The 15,839-nt window shown below is 29.5% G+C and overlaps 1 protein-coding gene and 1 non-coding gene across 2 annotated transcripts in view; one reads left to right on the top strand and one right to left on the bottom strand.

The window, feature by feature from the left end:
• The window catches only part of LOC145265454 (uncharacterized), a 116,027-nt gene that overhangs the window by 23,825 nt on the left and 76,363 nt on the right, over positions 1-15,839 (bottom strand). Inside the window, exon 17 of the mRNA XM_080121313.1 lies at positions 7,236-7,284. Coding sequence (XP_079977439.1) covers positions 7,236-7,284 — 49 coding nt within the window. The remainder of the gene's footprint in view (positions 1-7,235; positions 7,285-15,839) is intronic.
• LOC145265889 (small nucleolar RNA U3) lies at positions 6,323-6,549 on the top strand. Its single transcript, XR_013864693.1, has one exon. It is a non-coding gene; the product is annotated as a small nucleolar RNA U3 (small nucleolar RNA).

Genomic DNA, 15,839 nt, shown 5'->3' with positions numbered 1-15,839 from the left:
TCTGAATGCATTATTTTATAAATTGCTGAGAAAAAAAAAAATCTTAATTCATAAAATGGATTTCTTTTCTTTTAGACTAGCTTGGGTGCCCAGCATTACCCGGGTGTTTGGAGATGTAAAAAAAAAAAAGTGGTAGTAGGCAGGCAGGCTCAAACCCGTGACGCGAAGGTGGAAAAGAAAATGAAAGAAAACCTGACGTCTTACTGCTACTCCATGACATGACCGGAAGTATAAATCATTCAAATTTAACGTAGTCAATCAAAAAGATGATTTGCAGAAATGGCGTTGCTTTTAAACTTCCCATGAAGGTCGTTTTTAATTTAATATGGGGGAAGCTGCTCTTCCCCCAAAAAGGGGGCATTCTAGCAGTATCCAAATAAATAGTAATTGTCTCAGTACAAAGGGTTCATTGACCAAGGACCAATTACAGAACAGATATTACCTGGGCGAAGGCCAGTAGTAGGTGCCAGCGTTCGATGAGTTTCGCTTTATTTATAAAAAAAAGACAAACAAGCACTCGAAACGAGGGAATTTTTTAAAACTCGATCAAAAAAACAATAGAGACGATGTCCATTTGCAAATCTGAAATATTACGATCTAGGAAGTATTAGAAAACTTCTCCCGGAATCTAACCGACACAAGAAGCCTAATGCAAAATGTCTTTCGTGGACATACGCAAACGTGCGCCCATTTTGCCTTTTATATATTAGACTAGCCTGGGTGCCCGGTGTTGCCTGGGTGTTTGTATGTTGAGCAAAAAAAAAAAAAGAAAGAAAAGGTGGTAGTAGGCAGGCAGGCTCGAACCTGTGCCACGAAGGAGAAAAAGAATGTGAAAAAAAAAACCCTAACATCTTTGTCGTTGCATCCATCACAAAACCGGAAGTGGCGAAGGCAGTATTCATTGAAAACTTGTGAAAAGAGGGGATGACTTTCGAAAATATTGGCGAAAAAAGTGACCCTTCCTTGTATAGAAAAGTGCCCAGTTGAGGGTGAAGGAATTAATGTTTTTAGCCAATTTTTCGATATTTGTCGTCCAAAGGGTCAAGCTTCAAAATGACACCAATCTCATGAAAATCCGTCGCTTCTGTTGAAAGTTTTAGGCAGACATACGAACATACATACATACATTTAAACAGCCAGGTGAGATTTATATTATAGATGAGACTGCAATATGAAACTTGGCACAGTTATTAGTCTTTCTCTACATAGGAACCACCCAGAGTTATGCATTTCTCCCATCGTTTGATGCAGCTCTGGAGACCGTTTTTGTAGAACACCTCAGGTTGGTCCTCCAACCATGACGTGACTTCAGAAATCAAGGCTGCATCATGTGGAAAACGCTTTCCTTTCAAAAACAACTTCATAGCTGGGAAGAGGTGAAAGTCAGAGAGTGTAAGGTCAGAAGAGTAGGGAGGATAGGAGAGGATTTCATAACAACACGCCCATGCTTCTGATCTGGCGACATGCGAGTTTTAGACCGGAGCATTGTCCTGCAGGAGGAGAGTACCTTTGCTGATCTTGCCCCACCTCTTGATTTTGATAGCTTCCCTTAATTTCCTCAAAAGTGAAGCATAATAGGCTCCTGTAATTGTGGTACCCTTTGCCAGGAAATCTGTCATCACTACTTCGTCCTGGTCCCAGAAGATTGTGAGCATGACCTTGCCAGCGGAGGGCTGCACCCTTGCCTTCTTTGGAGGTGGTGAGTTCAAGTGTTTCTGCTGCATTGACTGGGCTTTGGTCTCTGGATCATAGTGATGGACCCAGGTTTCATCCTGTGTAATCAGTCTTTTGAAAAACTTTGACTCATCTTCTTGGCACATCTCCAAATTCATCCTCCAGCACTCGACGCGTTCTCGCTTCTGGAATGGTGTGAGCAACCTGGGAATCCATCTGGCAGACACCTTATGCATATGCAAATGGTCATGAATGATAGTTTCCACAGACCCTGTACTAATCTTGACATCTTGGGCTATTTGGCGAATAGTAATGCGCTGATCTTCCAAAATGGCAGCCTAAACTTGACAGACAGATGCCTCATCAATGGCAGAAGGGATGGGCGACCAGGTCTGAGAACTGTTTCCACAGACTTCTGGCCATGTTTGAATTCACGATGCCAGCGTTTTACAAGGTCATATGATGGGGCATTATCACCATAAGTTTCTTTCATTTCATCAAAAGTCTCCTGTGGTGTGCGTCCTTTCAAATACAAAAACCGGATCACTGCTCGACATTCAACAGGCTCCATTTCACACCTGACTCAGTTCAAACACCTGTAAAACAGAAACCACAATTAGTTCAGATCTGTAATTTGCCACATAACCCGTAGAGATATAAATCATTACGCATGCAACATTTCAGCTAGATCAGACAACTGGAAGTGGGTCAGGGGCATTACTTATTGCACGCCCCTCGTAATTTCAACATTTTAATTATATTGTTTAAATTGGGAATGAACAAAAACACATTAGACAAAGCACACCCCAATAATTTAAATATGGATAGAAGCCGACCAACATAAAAATAAATTCATTAAAAAAAATAAAATAAAAATCGTTTTTTAGTTAATTTTGTTTTAATTATAAAAAAATGTCATTTTGTTTTTTGTTTTTTTGCAAAATTGATTTTATTTCATTTTTAAATATTCTTCTGTAATCTTATAAATATTACATTCTTTTAAAGAAGTCTTAGTTTAAAAATTTAATTAATAAACAATCGGACAGAGCCCTGGAATCCAAGCATGTCATATAATTATTGGTTTTGTTTTATAAAGAACAAAGATAACTTAATGAATAATTTTATAATTATGATAGGTTGTTTCATTTTTCACAGAAAAAAGCAATGAGTGAAATTATTGGTTTTCTTTTGATTTTTTCACCAATTTGCAATTATCACATTTTGTTGTGAAAATAAAAGGACAGAGTAGGGAATAAGGACCCCAATTGACTTCACTGCAAAGAAAGAAAAAAAGGCACATTTCCGTTGACACTGCTTCACACATACATTGGCTCTGTAAACAAATATCACGACGAGAAAACTTTTTAAACCAAACTTTGTATTGATGTATGTTTTTAAAATAATAATAAAAACGAGTTATATTATTGATTGTCTTTTTTTTTGTAGAGTGCGTTTATATATTTTCTTAACTTTTCATAAACCATTGTGTGAAGAACAGGATTTCCCTACATTAAAAACCGACGTAAGAATTGAGAATTTAGGATTCTGATCTCTCCTGTCAATGGGCAGTTAAGAGCAATCCTTCTATATTGAGGCAATTTTTATGTATAATAAAATCACAAATATAAGCAACAAGTATAAACAAGCAAGATTTTAAAAATACATTATTTTTTTATAACTTTTATTTTTATAAAGATGAAGTGTAATATCACAACGTACAAATCTTTTTAGAACTTGTTTTCTATAAAAAAATTTGCTATTTGCTTACCTCCACACAAGGGCAAAAAAAACTAAAAGTTATAAAAACATTTCTAAATAAAATCATGTATTTTTTAATCTTGATTATTATCAGAATGCTGATCTTTCCTCTCAGCAGTCAATGAAGGAGAAATCTTTCTAGACTAAGGCAATTTTATCAAAATAACATAATAATCTATATATATAACATACAAAACAGCTGCGTGCGTTTTTGTATGCCCAACAAAGGCTTTTTTCGCCATGGTTCTCAGGATGGGGGGGGGCTACTATTCTTTAGAACTTGTTATATACGCCCTAGATCATAATATCTATGATTTGCGAACGTGTCTAGATTTATTTTGATCAACTTTTATAAAATTCACGCTATTCCTTCCTCTTGCGTGTTTGCTCGGCTTTTTCGTATAAAAATGAAACTAAATTGAAGCGAAAGCAGCTACCCGGCCTTTCATGCCGGGACGTCCAGAAAGCAATCAGCTTTGATCAATGTCGGGGAAACCTCTCATATCAGACAATTGCTATTCATTCGGACACTCCTTTTTTGTGGGGAGCTGGTTTTCCCCAATATTATGGGAAAATGAAACAATGGAAAGCTGAACTGGCCTCCAGCCAATGTTCATTTCTGCAAGTCAACTTTTTGATTGACATCACTAAATTTTAACGCTTTTCACTTCCTATGGCTTCGTAGCATAGCGGTAAAAGTACACGTTTTCTTTCACCTTCTTTTCTGCCTTTGGGTTTGCCACCTTTTTTTCTTTTACACTTACAAACACCTGGGCAATGCCGGGTACCCCTGCTAGTCTATATATATAAAAGGCAAACGTTTTTGTATGTCTTGGAAAGGCTTTTTTCGCTAGGTTTCTTGACAACGTTACTTTTTTAGAAAACTTTCCTTATACTTCCTAGATTATAATATCTCCGATTCAAAAACGGACGTCGTCTCTATCTTTATTTTGATCAATTTTTAAAAAAATCCCTGGTTTACTGGTGTTTGTTCGTTTTTTTCGTATAAAAGCAAAACTGATCGAAGCAAACAGCAGCGTCTGTCCGTCCTAGCCGGGATGTCCAAAAAGCAATCAGCTTTGATCAATGTGGGGGAAACCCTTCTTCATCTGGACACTGCCAGAGTTCCCCCTTTTTGTGGGGAGCTGGTTTTCCCCAACATCGTGGGGAAACAAATAAATAAAACGGCAGAAAGCCAGACATTCATTTCTGCACCTGCATGAATTCATTCACTTAACTATCCATTTCTGCAAATCAACTTTTTGATTGACCGCTAAATTTGAACGCTTTTCACTTATCAGATTTTCTTTCACTTTCTTTTCCACCTTCGTGTCATGGGCTGCCTGCCTACTGCCATTTTTTTTTTTTCAAACACACACCTCCATACACCCGGGCAATGCTGGGCACCCATGCTAGTCTATAATATAAATCTCATTTGTCTGTTTAAATGTATGTATGTCTACCTAAAACTTTCGACAGAGGTGACAGATTTTCACAAGATCGGTATTGTTTCGAAGCTCGACCATTCGGACAACAAATATCGAAAAAGTGGCCAAAAACATTAATTCCTTCACCCTCAATTGGGCACTTTTCTATTGGGAGGGGTCGCTTTTTTCACCGATATTTCCGAAAAGCATCCCCTCTTTTTGATTGACTAGCCTTAATTTAAACCTTCGTCACTTCCGGTTTGACAATGGATGCAACAGCAAAGACATCACATTTTTTTTCACATTCTTTTCCTCCTTCATGGTACAGGTTCGAGCCTGGCTGCCTACTACCACTTTTTTTCTTCTTTTTTTTGCTCAAACAAACTTCCAAACACCCGGGCAATGCCGGGCACCCAGGCTAATGAAATAAATAATTCTATTTAGAAATGTTTTCATAACGTTTATTTTTTAATCAAAAAAAAATGCTATTTGCTTACCTTCCCACAAGGTTAAGGTTAAATACCATGTAAGTCTTTAATGTAAGGAAAAAACATATTTGAACAGATATCCCACAACCAAGCATTGATTTAATAAACAGTTTATTGTGTTTCCACTCAGTGTCCAACATTCTTAATTCTTACGTCAGTTTTTAAATATAGGAAAAATTCTATCCCCCACAAAATGTTTTGTAAAAAGTTATTAAAAAATTAAATCTACAAAAAATTAATCTTGGTCACAAATAAATAATATAACTTGTTCTTCTTATTATTTTTAAATAAAGCAATACAAAGTTTTGAGGGGAAAAATAAGTAAAAAGCTTACAAGTAATTCAGTTATATGTAATACAGCTTAAAAAACTTATAAAAGTGAATCTATTTCAGTTCAAAAAATTGTTACTTCATTAAAATAGTACTTAATATTTCAGAAAAGACAAAAAAAATCACTCTACGTTTGTAGTAGTAGTAGTAGTAGTTCTACTGTAATCTACAACAGATGGAAATAAATGATTTCAATAATTTCATCCGATATCAAGATTATTTAAGTGAAACTTCTGAATGTATTTAAAACAATGAATTTCTTGTTTGTTCAATGTTATTTATTTATGAATTTCTATTTTTTATAAAAATAAATATTAAAGATAATAATTATCCATAATTTAGTGGAAATTACCTCCCTTAAATCATTATTTCAGGCAATTACCTCCCTTAAATCGACTACCGGTTAACAAGTGCCGAGTAATTAAGTTATCGTTTTTATATATTAACGATAATAAAAATATAAAATGATTAGGCAAAACAATCATAATTAGTAGTAACAATAAAAAATATGAAAATAAAAAGTATATTTTATAATGACAATTAATTTGAATGAAATTTCGTTGGGTGTTATGCAAATGAGGCAAGCTGAGAGATAGTGTAACACTGAGTGAAGTATAAGATGAAACGAAAAGGCATTCTCTACCAAAAATCATACTTTTAAGGATCATTTCTTAAGTATGAATCGCACGAACGTCTGAGACTTTTGTGCGGACAACACACCACGATGAGGAGTTAAAGTACTTTTCTCTGAGCGTGAAACCGATTTAAACTTATTAGGTCGCCTTTATTACCTCATAAGACAAATCATTGATGATCGTTCCTCTCGCTTTTATTATAAGGGAGATGGAGGAGGAAAGTACCTTCTGAGTGGTGCTACTTTTTAAAAAACAAACAATAGACCAAAATTACAAAACATCCCTCTATTGTACCTTGCAAATAGATATATAAGACTGTGTAAGCATTAAAAATGCTTATCTTAAATCTACGGGTCATTTATTTTATTTTACCCATATAAACTCGAGAAATGTAGGAACACAACAAATAAATGCATTTCATTCGCACTTAAAAAAGAGACCAAGTCAGATTTTTAATTTTTCCTTTGTCGCACACATTTCAACATGACAATGAAAATAATGTAAAATGAATAACTGAATGGTCAAATGCAAAATATAATCTGCTAATCAAAATATCAGAAACATTATTTTATTTATTGAAATAACTAAAATGATCACCAGTTTGTAATTGTTCCTATTTGCTTGCCTCCCCATGAGAGCAGACACAAGATCAATTTTTAAAGTGGGGAAAATCCAGCTCTCCAAAAGAGGAGCATTTTAGATTGAAATAAAAATTACCTCTTCCCTAACTGAGGACAACATCAAAACAGATACTACACTACTAGTCAAAGTCATTGTTTCTGCATATCTTATTATGATAGGGATTTATAGTTAAAAATGAAACAAAATATCAAGTTGAAATGTACAGTTTGGCAACATTTTGTAAAAACAAATTAGTTAAAATTCTTATTTGAATTCACAATGAATCAAAATGTGTAACTCACAAAAACCATAAGTTTCTGATTTGCAATACCAATCTCCGGGTCTGGAAATCTGAAACAGGAATGAACAAGAAAAGTTATAAAAGCAATAGAAAAAACAAACAAAAGGTTTTTATAAGCATTTTATATTTTCTTTGCAACAGAATTTTAATACTGGTTGAATAATCTGAACATAACCATTTGTTTAATCCTTCTATCACTGTGTTTAGATATTTTGACTGGGGCTAATCAATAAAAGACACATAGGAGCGATAGGAAGAAGTAAGGAAGAAGGAGGAGAATAAGAATGAGGAAACGTTGAAAAACAATAGGAAACAGACAATAAAGAAGAAAATGTATCCGTTGAAAAACTTACATCATTACATGGGTAATCTTGCAGTATAGTTAACAATCAGAAAATCAACAGCAAAAAAAATTATAACTTTCACTAAATGCATATGGATTGTAAAATTTAAGCTGAATTTTTTTTTATTGTTGGCATATTGAAGCACAAAAATCATTTTTAAAAATAGCGCTGAAAGAACAACAGTTGTATTTCATGACAAAACACGGATCTTTCAATAAATTCTAATTTGAGAAAAAAAAAATAAAACTTCAAAACAGTTTCATAATGTTAAAACTATTGTGGTTGGTATAAAATTAGATTTTAATGAAAGTTATTTGTTGCATATATATTTCGTTTTTTTTTTCAATTTCTCAACTGTTAACTATACTGCAAGATTATCAAATAACATATTCAAATTTTGAGTCTTTGACAATATTTCTGGATACTAGTTCAGCCTTTTAAGTACACAAAACCGATTTTTCCCCTGATACATATTTACATAAACAGCCGGAAAAAGCCAAATACAAGCAAACCAGCATTAAAAAAATAATAATAAAGAAATGTTCAAACAAGAAAACACTCAACATATTTTTATGAAAAAGTATTTATTTTTGACAAAGAAAATTTACAAAATATTTTGATATTGTTTCCAAAAATTAAAAAAAAAATTTTTTTATCTAAAATTATTATTTTGACTTGTTTTAAAATTTATTTATCATGCAAGAAATGCATCCGTTATTGGTGATGTTCCTGCATTTTGCATCACCAAAAATATTGATCAGTTATATTTGTTTATTTTTTTTGCAAGATTGCAGATATGTTTACATATTTTGCAAATTTTTATTTAGGTGACAAAGAGTTTACTTTCCTTCAACTAGTTTTTAAAGAGAATGAATTGCCTGTTCAAACACGATGAAATTCAGTATTGTTTTAATCAATTACCTTAAGTGGTCATCTACCTCTCAAAAAATAGGATCAGCACTTGAACATCTTTCAGCTGTTTCTGTAAATAGCTGGACCCCCCCCCCTCCCCCGAAAAATCAGTTTCATGTGGTTCAAAAGCTAGACTGGTACTTATTTTTTAGATGAAGTCTTTCAAACATATCATGGTTGCTGTATTCACAACATTTCATCCACTGCATTATCTTTGCATTAACGTTTTAATGTTTTACATTAATGATTTATAGGAGGTTACATTAGCTTCATTTTCATCTGATTCCAACTGCACTTTTTGCAACTTGCCATCTTTTTAATTCTTTTTATTCTCATCATTCTTTCTCCCTCCTCCGTCTTTTTTTGTATTTGAGTCAACTACTTTTGTCACTAAAATCCAGTGAATTAACTAATACAACACACGTAAATGAAGCAATGTCATATAAGAACAATTTGCTTTGAAAAATTAAATACTTAAGTTTGAAATTCATAAATTATGACAAAAGAAGAAGGTCAGAGAATACAGTGGCCAGAATTTTGTGACCATAAAAACCACAAGGGAGATACTGGTACAGTTTGTGAACCATGATAAAAATGACGCAGTTAACGTTCAAAAAAAGTCTGAATGAAAATGAACTGGTGGCAAATTCAAAACGAGACTTATGTATGGCAATTTCCTTCCGTCTTAGTCGCCTGTTACATCTTAGTGGCAATTTGCTGTGTTTCGGGTGAATAAAAAGAAACATGTATACCAGAAATAACAGGTAGAAATAGGTCGCACACCATCCACCATGACGATACAACACCTACAACTACATACCTAGAAAACAGAGCTGTAAAATTGGATTTTTTTGTTTTGTTTTGCATGTTTCAGCATGTCAACCACTTTTGAGTCATTTACTGCAGAAAAATGTAATGTATTAGACGTTGATTCGTTGTTTTTGCTTTTTGCTTGTGGAATCTTTTATTATATTTTGTTGTATATTTTAATCTCTTTCAAGAATTCAATAGTTTTTTCTGGGCCGATTTTGTTAAATATTACCCTCAGACTAGTTCTCTTATTCTTATTTATTATTATTTATTCAGACCCGTTTAAAGTTCACAGTCTGTCAGTATATGATTTACTGTGTAGGACTCCTGATAGTATCCTACCCTGTCTCTATCCTTTGATCGATCTATGTAGATTTGTGAGTATCCTTTATATTTATTTTGGATGTTATTATTAAGCAGTTCTTCATGGAAGGTTGAAGGATGGATTTTTGTTTTAGAATATTTATTCAATTTTAATATTATAGATGGTTGTTCAACCAAGTTTCCGAGTTGATAGATTCGTGTATTTTTGTTGTGTCTATTTGGGTTTCTGTGAGGAGGTTCTTTATATGGAGACTGTATATTTCCTTTTTTGCTGAAGAGGTGTATATATTGTGGATAGAAAACATATTGATATGCAGGGTTTGATTAAGTAATATTGTAAAGCTAGTTTTTGTTTTCTTAGAGTCAGTGGTGGTTCATTAGCTTCCACATATAAAGCTCTCCACTGGAAAGGTTCTGAAGGTTCCCAAGGCCAATCTCAATCCTTGGTGTATCATATCCAATTCCTTCACATATGATTTTCTGGCTGCTCCATATATGTTACATCTGTAGTCAAGTTTGGATCTAATTAAAGATCAATATACTTTTAATAATGTATTTTTATCAGTACCTCAGTGTGTGCTAACACTTTAATTAACTGCATGGTCTCGTGGCATTTTGTTTTTAAGTATTTTATGTGTGATATGAATGACAATTTACTATCATATATTATTTGTATTTGTGTTGGTCAATGACTGGAATATTATTATTGTCCTGTTTCAAGATGGAGTTGTGATTGAACTTTCGTAGTTTACAAGAAATGTATGCATTTTGTTTTCTCTTCTGAAAATTTGAATCTATTTTCTATGGTCTATTATTTAGGCAGAGTTGGAGTTTGTGATTGGCTGTTGGTATATATTTTGATCAATAGCATATGAATAGGTTGTTTACGTATAGAGCGTAGTCAATTCCTGGGTCTATATTTTTTATATCATTTATTTTTTATATTGAAAAGGGTGACAGATAGAATGTTTCCTAAGGAGACACCCATTTCTTGTTCTTTTTGGACTGAAAGTATATTGCCCATACGTACTTGCAAGAGTCTATCATTTAAAAAGTTGCTAATAAATTCTGGCATTCTGCCTTTATGTCCTAGTCTGTGCAGGTCTCTTTTGATGCCATAATTCCAAGTAATATCATATGCTTTTTTAAGATCCCCAAAAATTGCTATTAGCTAAATGCCTCTCTTATACTTGTTCCAAGTCTTATTAATGGTTGATGGGGATTCTTCTTTTCCTGAAACCTGACTGATGCTCTGTAATCAGGTTTTTGTTTTCTAAGAACCAAGTTAATTTTTTCTTAACCATTCTTTCAAAATGAGGAGAGTGGGTCGGTAGTTTATTGCATCTGTATGATCTTTTTGTGGTTTGAGTATTAGGATCACTATAGTCTGCTTCCAGTTTTTTACCATACTGTTATTCATCCATATTTCATTATATATTTGTAGTAGGTAGTCCAGAGATGGTTTTGGTAGTTTTTTAAGAAACTGATAATGGATTTCATCAGAGCGAACTGCTCTATCATGAGATTTGTGTATTGCTTCTTTTAGTTGTGTGCTATTGAATGGTTGGTTGTACTTTTCTTCATTTTTGATTTGATTTTTTTTTTCATTTTGTTTTATAACTTGAATTTTTTGTTATTTTGTTTTATGATAATGAATTTATTGAAAATTATTCCGCTAGTTTCTTGCAATGTTTTCCTTGTCGGTGACCTTCATGTTGTTACATATTAGGTGTTTGATCGGGTTCTTGTTGTTCTGCCCTGATATTTTCCTGACCATCTCCCACACGTTTTTAGTTTTAGTGTTTTCATTTATTTTTGATACATAATTTTTCCATGTGTTTCGTTTTCATTCTTTGATAATTTTCCGTGCTTTTGCTCTGCTGTTTTTGTATTCAAATTTTCTTTTGTTGGATTACTGCTTAAAGTTAGCACATTTTATTTTTATAGCTTTTTTTGCATTCTTTATTGAACCAGGGTTTGTAGTATTTTGGGGATGTGGAGCTTTTTTGTATGTTTTCTTCTGCAATGGAAAGTAGCATATTGCTGAAATAAGTAATATGTTCCGAGTTAGTGTTTGCTTCAGGTATTAATCTATGTTGGTATGTGTTTTGGAATTTTTCCCAATTTGCTTTTTTAATATTCCAGTGGGGCATTTTGTCCTCTAATTTGGGTTTCTCGTTTTCCAGTATAATTGGGAAGTGTATCGTCGTGTGTTCTCCATGTGAGGGTCACATAATGTTAGGTCTATTGCTGATGGCCTTCCTACGTGTTCTTTTTATTATTGAGTAAACATAACTGATTTTGGTTGATTATTTTTTCAATGATTTTTATCCTCTTTTGTTTTTTTTTACTGCCCCATAGTTCGATAAAGTCACTGACCAATAAAAAAGATTTTGGTAACTGTTGGATTAGATGACTCAGTTCTATTTCATCTATTTTTTCATTCTGTGATGTACATAAAGTGAGCAAAGTTGTTGCTTTGTGTAGTGTTGCCGTTATTGATATACCTTGCATGTCTCTTTTTAAGTTCACTGCACTGTGTGGAATATTTTTATGATCCACCATGTTTGATATTTTGTTTATGTAATTGTATATTAAGTAATGTTTATTATTAATTCTGTCATTTTATGTAATTGTATATTAAGTAATGTTTATTATTAATTCTGTCATTTTATGTAATTGTATATTAAGTAATGTTGATTATTAATTCTGTCATTTTATGTAATTGTATATTAAGTAATGTTTATTATTATTTCTGTCATTTCATGTAATTGTATATTAAGTAATGTTTATTATTAATTCTGTCATTTTATGTAATTGTATATTAAGTAATGTTTATTATTAATTCTGTCATTTCATGTAATTGTATATTAAGTAATGTTTATTATTAATTCTGTCATTTTATGTAATTGTATATTAAGTAATGTTTATTATTAATTCTGTCATTTTATGTAATTGTATATTAAGTAATGTTTATTATTAATTCTGTCATTTTATGTAATTGTATATTAAGTAATGTTTATTATTAATTCTGTCATTTTATGTAATTGTATATTAAGTAATGTTTATTATTAATTCTGTCATTTCATGTAATTGTATATTAAGTAATGTTTATTATTAATTCTGTCATTTTATGTAATTGTATATTAAGTAATGTTTATTATTAATTCTGTCATTTCATGTAATTGTATATTAAGTAATGTTTATTATTAATTCTGTCATTTTATGTAATTGTATATTAAGTAATGTTTATTATTAATTCTGTCATTTTATGTAATTGTATATTAAGTAATGTTTATTATTAATTCTGTCATTTTATGTAATTGTATATTAAGTAATGTTTATTATTAATTCTGTCATTTTATGTAATTGTATATTAAGTAATGTTTATTATTAATTCTGTCATTTCATGTAATTGTATATTAAGTAATGTTTATTATTAATTCTGTCATTTTATGTAATTGTATATTAAGTAATGTTTATTATTAATTCTGTCATTTCATGTAATTGTATATTAAGTAATGTTTATTATTAATTCTGTCATTTTATGTAATTGTATATTAAGTAATGTTTATTATTAATTCTGTCATTTTATGTAATTGTATATTAAGTAATGTTTATTATTAATTCTGTCATTTTATGTAATTGTATATTAAGTAATGTTTATTATTAATTCTGTCATTTTATGTAATTGTATATTAAGTAATGTTTATTATTAATTCTGTCATTTTATGTAATTGTATATTAAGTAATGTTTATTATTAATTCTGTCATTTCATGTAATTGTATATTAAGTAATGTTTATTATTAATTCTGTCATTTTATGTAATTGTATATTAAGTAATGTTTATTATTAATTCTGTCATTTTATGTAATTGTATATTAAGTAATGTTTATTATTAATTCTGTCATTTCATGTAATTGTATATTAAGTAATGTTTATTATTAATTCTGTCATTTTATGTAATTGTATATTAAGTAATGTTTATTATTAATTCTGTCATTTCATGTAATTGTATATTAAGTAATGTTTATTATTAATTCTGTCATTTTATGTAATTGTATATTAAGTAATGTTTATTATTAATTCTGTCATTTTATGTAATTGTATATTAAGTAATGTTTATTATTAATTCTGTCATTTTATGTAATTGTATATTAAGTAATGTTTATTATTAATTCTGTCATTTTATGTAATTGTATATTAAGTAATGTTTATTATTAATTCTGTCATTTTATGTAATTGTATATTAAGTAATGTTTATTATTAATTCTGTCATTTCATGTAATTGTATATTAAGTAATGTTTATTATTAATTCTGTCATTTTATGTAATTGTATATTAAGTAATGTTTATTATTAATTCTGTCATTTTATGTAATTGTATATTAAGTAATGTTTATTATTAATTCTGTCATTTCATGTAATTGTATATTAAGTAATGTTTATTATTAATTCTGTCATTTCATGTAATTGTATATTAAGTAATGTTTATTATTAATTCTGTCATTTCATGTAATTGTATATTAAGTAATGTTTATTATTAATTCTGTCATTTTATGTAATTGTATATTAAGTAATGTTTATTATTAATTCTGTCATTTTATGTAATTGTATATTAAGTAATGTTTATTATTAATTCTGTCATTTCATGTAATTGTATATTAAGTAATGTTTATTATTAATTCTGTCATTTTATGTAATTGTATATTGAGTAATGTTTATTATTAATTCTGTCATTTTATGTAATTGTATATTAAGTAATGTTTATTATTAATTCTGTCATTTTATGTAATTGTATATTAAGTAATGTTTATTATTAATTCTGTCATTTCATGTAATTGTATATTAAGTAATGTTTATTATTAATTCTGTCATTTTATGTAATTGTATATTAAGTAATGTTTATTATTAATTCTGTCATTTTATGTAATTGTATATTAAGTAATGTTTATTATTAATTCTGTCATTTTATGTAATTGTATATTAAGTAATGTTTATTATTAATTCTGTCATTTTATGTAATTGTATATTAAGTAATGTTTATTATTAATTCTGTCATTTTATGTAATTGTATATTAAGTAATGTTTATTATTAATTCTGTCATTTCATGTAATTGTATATTAAGTAATGTTTATTATTAATTCTGTCATTTTATGTAATTGTATATTAAGTAATGTTTTTTATTAATTCTGTCATTTTATGTAATTGTATATTAAGTAATGTTTATTATTAATTCTGTCATTTTATGTAATTGTATATTAAGTAATGTTTATTATTAATTCTGTCATTTTATGTAATTGTATATTAAGTAATGTTTATTATTAATTCTGTCATTTTATGTAATTGTATATTAAGTAATGTTTATTATTAATTCTGTCATTTCATGTAATTGTATATTAAGTAATGTTTATTATTAATTCTGTCATTTCATGTAATTGTATATTAAGTAATGTTTATTATTAATTCTGTCATTTTATGTAATTGTATATTAAGTAATGTTTATTATTAATTCTGTCATTTTATGTAATTGTATATTAAGTAATGTTTATTATTAATTCTGTCATTTCATGTAATTGTATATTAAGTAATGTTTATTATTAATTCTGTCATTTTATGTAATTGTATATTAAGTAATGTTTATTATTAATTCTGTCATTTTATGTAATTGTATATTAAGTAATGTTTATTATTAATTCTGTCATTTTATGTAATTGTATATTAAGTAATGTTTATTATTAATTCTGTCATTTTATGTAATTGTATATTAAGTAATGTTTATTATTAATTCTGTCATTTTATGTAATTGTATATTAAGTAATGTTTATTATTAATTCTGTCATTTTATGTAATTGTATATTAAGTAATGTTTATTATTAATTCTGTCATTTTATGTAATTGTATATTAAGTAATGTTTATTATTAATTCTGTCATTTTATGTAATTGTATATTAAGTAATGTTTATTATTAATTCTGTCATTTTCTTTTACGTGTATTTCTTGTAGGTAGAACAAAGGGTTTTAATGAGAAGTATTATTTCTTCAATATTAATTTTTAGGCCTCTTATATTCCATTGCAGTATTTTATTAGCCATGGTTTATGTTTTATTTTCTTGTTTTGGATCGTTGATGTTGAGGCAGTTTGGATTTATTTGTGTAAGTGTTTTTTTTTTTTTTTTTTTTTTTTTTCCTTTTATTCATGAAAAATTCTTTA

Source organism: Euprymna scolopes, chromosome 40, assembly GCF_053919585.1.
Source record: "Euprymna scolopes isolate OS-2025 chromosome 40, ASM5391958v1, whole genome shotgun sequence".
NCBI lineage: Eukaryota > Metazoa > Mollusca > Cephalopoda > Sepiida > Sepiolidae > Euprymna > Euprymna scolopes.
Note: the sequence above shows the minus strand (reverse complement) of the source record. Positions and strands in the feature narration are given on the sequence as shown.